Source organism: Eimeria acervulina, genomic scaffold, assembly GCF_000499425.1.
Source record: "Eimeria acervulina Houghton genomic scaffold, Eah_scaff1232, whole genome shotgun sequence".
Classification (NCBI taxonomy): domain Eukaryota; phylum Apicomplexa; class Conoidasida; order Eucoccidiorida; family Eimeriidae; genus Eimeria; species Eimeria acervulina.
Window position 1 is genome coordinate 1 of NW_013549343.1, and position 9095 is coordinate 9095.

Genomic DNA, 9095 nt, shown 5'->3' on the forward strand with positions numbered 1-9095 from the left:
TGCATTACGCAATATATATATATATATTGCGTAATGCATAGATAGCGCACATACTATATTCTATGACTAATACGGTATTTATTTTATTATATTAGGTTTATACTATATTATATTATACTGTGTTACATTACATTACATTGCACTGCATTACATTGTATTGTATTGTATTGTATTATATTATATTATATTATATTATATTATATTATATTATATTATATTATATTATATTATATTATACTATATTATATTATATATTATGCATGCATAGGAGGCACAGGAAATCCCGACTGACGATCATAGAGGGGTTCCGCGCCATTATCGTCTTCGCCGTCACCACCTTAGGGCCGCCAGGGTGCGCTGTGGGGTCGCAGCAGCAGAAAAAGAAATGCAGAGAGGATAAGCTTGTCAGTGGGAAGAGACAGGCGAGAGAACAAAAGAGAGAAGAAAGAATGAGAAGAAGAAAAAGAAGTACGCTCAACTCACTCTTCCTAGGAAACCTGTATATCTTCGTGTCCCACGTGTGGCCCGAAAATTTCACGTGGATTGCATTCACCACCACCACGGAGTCTCCTGAGACCTTTAAAGGCGAATAGTCAACACGGTGCTTCCCTTGCAGCAGCCGGCAGATCTGTGCCGCCAAGCCGCCAACGCTCTGAAGAGAAGCAAGAGAAAGCGGCAAAAATTAAAAAATGACTAGGTGGAGCCCGTGAAGTGTTTAGAGACACAAATGAGTTGAAATTCAACTCGAAATATAATTCTTTGCTCCTTCTTTGGTTGAGATCATCACACGATTACGTGCAGAAACACTCGCCTTTCCCTTCGCATCTAATATATGCCAATGGTTTTGGGTTTCTTCATCTAACATCGTAACGGCTTTTAAACTTCGGTGAGGTTTCGCAAGAACGTGATCTCTGGGCATATTTCGCTTCATAAATGGCCTCGCGATCCTGAAAACAAACACACAAGCACGGGAAACCGGAAATTTCAAGTGAGGTGTACGTATACCCCAATAATAGCGGCGGTGCCGCCGCGAGGCCGATGATCTGCTGAAGCAGGTTTTAATGCTTACCACTGTACATTTGCAAAGGGATCGATTTTGCCTTCATGAAAAGAACTTTTTGCGTAAGAAGTGGCGAACAAACGCCGGCAAGACCGGCGCAGCCACTCCATATTCAACCTGGGTACACCGGTGGAAGGGAAAGCCCGCGCCTCTATAAACCCCCAAGTTCATCAGCTTAAATAGTTCAGCTCATCTTCATACATCCAATTTCACTTCTTCTTTAATTCGCCTTCCCTTCTTCGTTCGACAACTTGGAGGGAACTTAAGAAATTGGAAAATGATGATGTTGAACGGCGGAGTCCGCACTGGGAAGAAATTTCAACAGGTGAATTCGGCTGTCTGTACACCGCAGCTGTTGGTGTTTACTTTAGAGGCACTTGAAGCGAAGGGAAGAAATAATGCAGCGACTTAAAATTTCATCTTCATCGCCACCTTCTGTTGGCTGCGGCTGTCTGCTGCTTCCGCTTTCTAAATGGCGTTTTTCGTTGGTGGTTTACTTTCACGTGGAGTAGAAGCGAATAATTAACCGAAGAAGAGTTAAACAATTCAACAAATTTCTTTCTCTATTATAATAAGGCTTTCAGCCCCTAAAACGCTGCGACTGGCTGGCCGCATGCATCGGCGTGTCGGCGGCAGCCCCCTACAACGGCGAGCTGTTGCTTAGGGGCTGTGCGCTTTGAAAAGACTGGAGAATAGCAGCAAGGCAGTGTCTATGTTGCAAACTGTTTCATTTAATTGAAGCAAAAGAAGTAATACTTTCAGCAGCTGCAACAGCCTTACTGCAGCAGCGGGGGAGGAACAGCAGCAAAAACGGCGCTGCTGGCCGTTTCTTCTTAACTCCATTCATCTGGCAGTTTGTGGGTCTTCTTTTCTTAATTCATTTTAGCAGTATCCGCACTTATTTACCACTTGTGCAGCAGCAAACAGAGGCGCTGCAGTGTCTGCACAGACACCCCAAACCTGCAGCAGCGGCAGACGCCGCCTTGCATTTCTGGCGGCGGAGATATTCAACAAAATGGGAAATGCGCATGGAGGATTTAACCTCCCTGGACACCCGGGGGGCAACGGTACGCCTATTAGCTGTGCAAACACCCGAAAGCTTGGGCTTGAAGGCCCGGAGCAGGCGGGCAAGTGTGCAGCATCTGTCGCACCGCATGCAGCAAATGCAAAACGTTCTTAAATGTATTAAACAGACGTCGGCTGCTTTAGCAGATACTTGGTGATACTCTGTAGAGGGTATTCGGCAGACAGGCGGTGCTGCTGCTGCTGGGAGGGAGGCAACGATGCGCAGTCGATGCCGATCGCTCTTATTGATTGCCTAGATGAGTTGGGGTGTATAGACACCTTACACCAGAGGAGGAGATCTCAACGGCTGTAATTGGAATAGTATTTGTGCGTATGGTTTTGTTTCACTCAGACGATAAAAAGGACAAAAAGAAGGAAAAGAAACCCCTGGAGGCTGCCCCCCCTTCTCACGTCGGGCGACGCAAGAAGCCCAAGGGTTCCGTCGGCGCTTCTAAACTGCCAAATGGTGAAGAATAAATAATTTAAATGGGTTGAAATAAATGCTGAAAGGCTCAGAGACCTCTGTTTGCGATGTACACACAGACACCCCACCCGTGTACTTTATTTGTGCTGCATCGCATTGACTCCTTCTTTTTTGCGTCTTGTCTCTTTTTTTCTTTTTCTTTCAAATGAATCTATTTCAGTTACCCCCGTCACCAAATGCCGGATGCGCCTGTTGAAGTTGGAGCGGGTGAAGGATTATTTGCTGTTAGAAGAGGAGGTGAGGGGGTCGAGTATTTAAACAAACTGCACTCTGTGGTTCTACTAAATAAAAGAAATGCCCTTTATGTCGTTCGTAGCTTGGGGTTTAAAGATGTGCTGGAAACAGTTCAGAAGGTTTTCTTTTCTCTCTCCGCTGCTCAGCGTTTTCTCGCGGTGTTTGTACACCTCACTGGGGTTTTGTGGGATAGTGGGTGGGCATTGCACACATTTGTTTGTTGCATTTAAAAGCATTTGTTTTAATCTTCTCTTCTTTCTCTTCTTTTGTTTGCTGCAGTACATCAGCAACCAGGAGCAGCACAAGCCAGCAGAAGAACGGAATGAGGTGCGAGTTGTATTGTCGTTACTAGTAAACAATAGTAGTGATTTCTTCCAGTGTACATTTAATTTCTTCGTTTTTGTTTCCTCTCTCCTTCTTTTGTTCTTCTTTATTAAATGCACTTCGACTCCATGCGCCTCCTCTCCGCCGTCTGTGTTTTCTGAGTTTGTTACTCCGCTGAATGCTTCATTTGTTTGTCTTGCCATTGCTCTCCTTTTCGCCTTTACGCTTGTTCGCTCATTTGTTTGTTTTTTTCTGTTTATTTGCTTGTTTAATTGTTTGTCTGTATGCTTATTTACTGGTTTATTTGTTTGTGTGTTTGTTTACTTGCTTGTTTGTTGCTTATTTGTTTGTTCATTTTTTGTTTGTTTATGTGTTTATTTGTTGATCTGTTCATGCGTTTGTACACTTGCGTCTTTACGTATGTATTCGTTCGTTTGGTTATGACTGCATTGATTCGTTAATTACTGTATATCTGTTGATTAATTGGCATTACTTAACAATTAATTATTAATAAAATAATTACTTACTTGTTTGTTTGTTTAGGAAGAGGTGTCTCGCGTAGACGAGCTGCGGGGGTCCCCTTTAAGTGTCGGTACATTGGAAGAACTCATAGATGATCAGCACGCTATTGTAAGTTCTTCAATAGGGCCGGAGTATTACGTCAACATTTTATCTTTTGTCGACAAAGACCTCCTCGAGCCGGGATGCTCGGTGCTGCTGCATAACAAAGTAAGGCAGACAATGCAGAAGACATACCACTTGCAACGCCGTCTCTTCCTATTCTTCTCCCCCCTCATATATATATATATATGTATATATATAATATGCATATATCTGTATCATATATGTATATATATATATATATCGCTATCTATCTGTCTTTTTCTTTCTATCACTTCCGCTCTTCACTCTGAAGTGTCTGCGTGGTTTTGCTGCTGCGAATGAGCAGCAAGAGCAGCAGCAACATCAGCATCAATGCACAACAGCATGAGCATTATCAAAACAACAGCATCAACAGCAACAGCAGCAGCAGCAGCAGCAGCAGAATGGGGGCATATTTGTGTTTATTTATTTGTTTGTTTGCTTGTTTAGACGAGCAGCATCGTCGGCATCCTCAGCGATGAAGTCGACCCACTTATCTCCGTCATGAAAGTTGAGAAAGCCCCTTTAGAAACGTACGGGGATATTGGAGGGCTTGAGAAGCAAATACAGGTAATTTAAACAACAGCAATAACTCCCTATACACCCCAATGCCTAAATGCTTTATTATTATTATGACGATCCTCAGGCCATAGTCGTGCAGCTCCATGTACACCGCAGGGGTTTGCAATATGGATCTACGGGGTTATAATATATACCGCGGGGTTTATTTATTAACAACTCAGGGTTAAGTTGTATGCACCTGGAGTTCTTTAGTAATATGCATATCAGGCTTTAATATTACACACCTGGGGTTTAATAGTATACTTGCCAGGGTTTAATATTACACGTATTATACACGTCACGGTTTAATATATACGCCTCACGCGTATACCATTATACACCTCATGATTTATTACTATTATTATTATTATTATTATCATTTATTATTATTATTAACAATTATTATTACTATTATTAGTTATATTATTGTACTATTGCTACACATGTAGGAGGTAAAAGAGGCGGTGGAGTTCCCTCTGACTCACCCCGAGTTCTTCGAAGACATCGGCATCGCACCACCCAAAGGCGTCATCCTCTATGGACCCCCAGGGACAGGTGCTGTTGCTGTTGCTGTTGCTGCTGCTGCTGCTGCTGCGGCTGTTCTTGCCGGTGCTGCTGCGGTCTTTGTTGTTGTTGGTGCTGCTGCTTCTGCTGCTGTTGCCGCTGCTGTTTCTCTAGCTGGTGCCTCTGCGCTAGGGGATGCAAAAGCATGGGGTGCACATCGAGCAGCAGCCGCAGCAGCAGTGGCAGAAGCAACAGCAGTTGTAGCAGCAGCCATAGCGCCACGAGCAGAAGGAGCAGCAGAAGGAGCAGCACGAGCAGCAGCAGGCACAGCAGCAGCACGAGCATTATGGATCAATGCGTGTATGCGTATGCGTGTGTTTATTATATCAGGGAAGACGCTGTTAGCAAAGGCAGTAGCGAACGAGACGAGCGCCACCTTTCTGCGGGTTGTAGGGAGTGAGTTAATTCAAAAGTATTTAGGAGACGGTCCTAAACTTGTGAGAGAAATGTTTAAACTGGCGAAAGAACACGCGCCTTCTATCGTCTTCATCGATGAGATCGACGCTGTAGGCACCAAGAGGTAATTCAGCTGCGCTTCTTCTCTTTGTCTTTTCATCTCTTTATCTTTTCTTCCTCTTTCTTGTCTGCTTGCCTCACCAGTATTATCTTTTCTTTCTTATTCTCTTTTCTTTTCCACTCTTATCCCTTGTTTTTGCTTCTCTTTTGCCGGATTGTTTTCTCCAACAGTCCATGCAACTGGCATAACACTAATAATGACTATAAACAAAACTATATATATGTATGTATATATGTGTATATATATCGTCAACAGATTATTTGTGCATGCAGGAGTATAGCAGAAAGAGAAGAGTTGCTGTTTTGTTTTTTCCCTTCGTCTTTGTGCTCCTTGCGGCGCCAACAGAATTCCCTCATTTAATCTTCTCCCTTTTTTCCCGTTTGTTTCATTCACCGCATCCTGCTAGCGTGCTTATTTGTTTATTTGCTTGTTTGCTTGTTTGTTCGTTTGTTTGTCTAGTTGTTTTTTGCTGGCGTATTTCTGTGTTTGTTTATTTGTTTTTTTGTGTACTTGTTTGTTTGTTTGCTTGTTTGTTTGTTGGTTAACTTCTTTTCTGTTTAGTTGTTTGTTGGTTTGTTAGACTGTTCATCTGTGTATTTGTCCGTGTGTTTGTTTGTTTGAATGTTGGTTCGTTTGATTGTTCGCTTGGTTATTTGCCCGCATGTTTATTTTTTGTTTGTTTACATGCCTTTGCTCATCGGTTTCCTCGTTTTTTTCGTTTGTTTGTTTGGCTGATTGGTTATCTGTTCATTTGTTGCATATTTAGTTTGTCTTTTGTTTCCTTCTTTGTTTCTTTTTTTGTTTCTTTATGTGTTTCGTCGTTGTTTAATTGTTTGTTTGCTTTTTGTTTGTTGCGTTTCGCAATATTCACTGGTTGGTTCTTTCGCCGTTGTTATTTGTTTTTTTGTTAGTTTGGGAGTTTCAATATTTGTGCATTGGTTGATGAATTTCCTTACTCCCTAATGAATGTCGTGTTGAACTAATTAGCTGATTAATTAATTTATTTATCAATTAACTACCTAGTGCATGAATACATTTCCAAATGGACCTATTTGTTGGTGTTGTTCAGGTACGATGCAACGAGCGGCGGAGAGAAGGAGATTCAGCGAACAATGCTGGAATTATTAAATCAGTTGGATGGATTTGAAGCCCGGGGAGATGTAAAAGTTATTTTAGCTACAAATCGAATTGAAAGCCTCGACCCCGCCCTCATTAGGCCTGGGAGAATCGACAGAAAAATTCAACTTCCAAACCCCGATACGAAAACCAAACGAAAAATCTTTCAGGTCCGCTCGGAGAGGAAGTTAATGCAATCAATTAATTAGTAAACCAGTTAATTAATTAACCAATTAATTAATTGATCTGTTAGTCAATCATTCAATAAAGGAATAAAGGAATAAATCCATCAATCAATTAATTAGTTGAAAAAATTGAATTGGTTGGATCAATTAATCAAGTGGATTTATGAGTGAATTAAGTGAATGAATGTATGAATGAATGCATTAATCGAATGAGCGAATTGAGTTATCTGAAGGAGTTAATTGATTGACTGAATTAATTAAATGGATGAATTAAAGGATGGAATGAATGGACGAATAAAGCAGTGAATTAGTTGAAGGAATTGAATTCTTTACCGTATTGATTACATCAATTAACTGATAAAATGAATGGAAGAATGAAAAGGCTAATTTATGAGCGAATAAAGAAATAATTTAATCGAAGGGATTAAGTTAACTCATTGAATTAATTAATTATGTGAACGAGTAAATGCATATGAGTGAAAGAATCAAATGAATTTAAATGGATGAACGGATGCACAATGAATAAATGAGGGTATTAATTAATCAATTAACTGACTAATTTCATCAATCAATAATTAATTGATTAATTAATTAGTTGATTAATTAGTAAAGGGATGAAGGGAAGAATGAGTAAAGTAAATGACGGCATAAAGCATTAAAAAAATGGGGAGCGAATAAGATGAATGGAAGAATCTCTTAAACCTCTTTCATTGTTTGTTTTTTGTTTTTAGTGTTTTATTCTTATCTTCTTCTTACACTTGTTCCAGTGTTCTTTTTTTGTCTATTTACTTGTTTTTTAAATTTTTTTGTTTGGCAACCACGGATTGAAGTATAATGAGGAAACTATAAAGCACGGTTATGATTTAAATCATATAAAATTATTATTGCAAATTATATTATTTCTTTTTCCTGGCTTTACGTTTTGTAGATTCACACTTCCAAGATGACGATGGCTGAAGACGTCGACCTCGAGGAATTTGTTATGGCTAAAGACGAACTTTCGGGGGCAGATATTAAAGTATGTGATCTAATTATGTATTTTTAAATTAATTTGTCTATAAATGAGCTTGTTTAATTGGTTTTTTTGGCCTGTTCATCGTTTGTACATTCATTCGTTCGTTCATTCATTTGTTCATTTGTTTACATATTTATTTATTCGGTTTGTTCATTCACGTTTTCATTTATTTGTTTAGTTAGCTACCAGTTAATTAATTAACTCATTTATTCGGTTAATTGTGTATCAATTAAGATATCGCGTGGTTTATTTAAGAATTAATTGGTTAAACAGTTCGATACTCAGTACAGCTTGATTAACGAGGAAACAGCAAATAAGACAAATTAAACAAGGGTTTCCTTATAGTATAAATCGAACAAGGAGATAATAAGTAAGGCAGACTAGACGAAGAGATAATATTATCACTCTTATTAATGGATATTATATTAATGCGTATGCAATTAAAGGAGGCAGGCAATAGATGAAGCATGAGGAGTTGAACGAAGACAAGAATAACCAATTCATCTCTTCGTGCTAATTGATGCATTAAAGTGAAATGGGTGGATCCACTGCATGCATCTCTTTTTTGTCTTCTTCTTGCTGTTACCTTTTTATCTCCCTATACACTGCATCTCCTCTCTTTGTCTCTCGTCATTATCCTCCCTCTTTCTCTTTTTTATATGATTTGTTTCTTCTTTTTCTTGTTGTTTTATCCAGGCTATCTGCACTGAAGCGGGTATGCTGGCGCTGCGAGAAAGACGTATGAAAATAACACAGGAGGATTTAAGGCAGGCGAAGGAGAAGGCGTTGTACAGAAAGAAAGGAGATATTCCAGAGGGTCTTTATCTTTGATTGAAAACAAAAAAAGGAATAAAGCCAGAAATATTGGATTATAATACAACAACCCACTGAAATAACAAGAATAAGAATGAGAATAAGAACAAGAAGAAAAAGAATAGCAGCCAATATCATACAGCATAAGGGCTGCTGCTGCTGCTGTCTCGCTATGCAGCGCAACAACCCGAAAAGAGACAGCCAGACTAAACTAGAAGGAAATTTGTTCTTTACTGATGCTGTCCTCACTTTCCTCTCTTCGTGTTGTTCGTTCGAATTATTCTCTCTGCCGCTTGTTCCAAAAACGCAGCCGAGAGAAAAACAGAAAAATGCTAAAGGCTCTATTTAGGGTAGTACTGCTGCGCAGTGTATATACACCGAAATGCGTACAGTTGTTTAGAGCCTTTTAACGCCAATATATATATACCTATATATATATATATATAGATGCTAAAAATATACTCATTTATGCAACCCCGAATTGCATATATATATATATATATATATATATATAT

The 9095-nt window shown here is 39.6% G+C and overlaps 2 protein-coding genes across 2 annotated transcripts; one reads left to right on the top strand and one right to left on the bottom strand.

Annotated features, from left to right (window-relative positions):
• Nucleotides 1-292: 292 nt before the first annotated feature.
• Nucleotides 293-1170, bottom strand: EAH_00057340 (50S ribosomal protein L13, putative; the record flags this gene model as incomplete). The annotated part of the gene is made up of 4 exons (XM_013393741.1): nt 293-357; nt 484-652; nt 788-947; nt 1070-1170. Coding segments are annotated over 4 exons (495 nt in total), but the record flags the coding sequence as incomplete, so codon positions are not given.
• A 167-nt stretch (nt 1171-1337) lies between these two features.
• On the top strand, nt 1338-8598 carry EAH_00057350 (26S proteasome subunit 4, putative; the record flags this gene model as incomplete). The annotated part of the gene is made up of 12 exons (XM_013393742.1): nt 1338-1385; nt 1947-2127; nt 2478-2591; nt 2770-2846; nt 3123-3194; nt 3711-3896; nt 4260-4379; nt 4820-4925; nt 5265-5454; nt 6521-6737; nt 7681-7770; nt 8464-8598. 12 exons carry the CDS (start codon nt 1338-1340, stop codon nt 8596-8598), a joined length of 1536 nt encoding a protein of 511 aa, XP_013249196.1.
• Nucleotides 8599-9095: the final 497 nt, after the last annotated feature.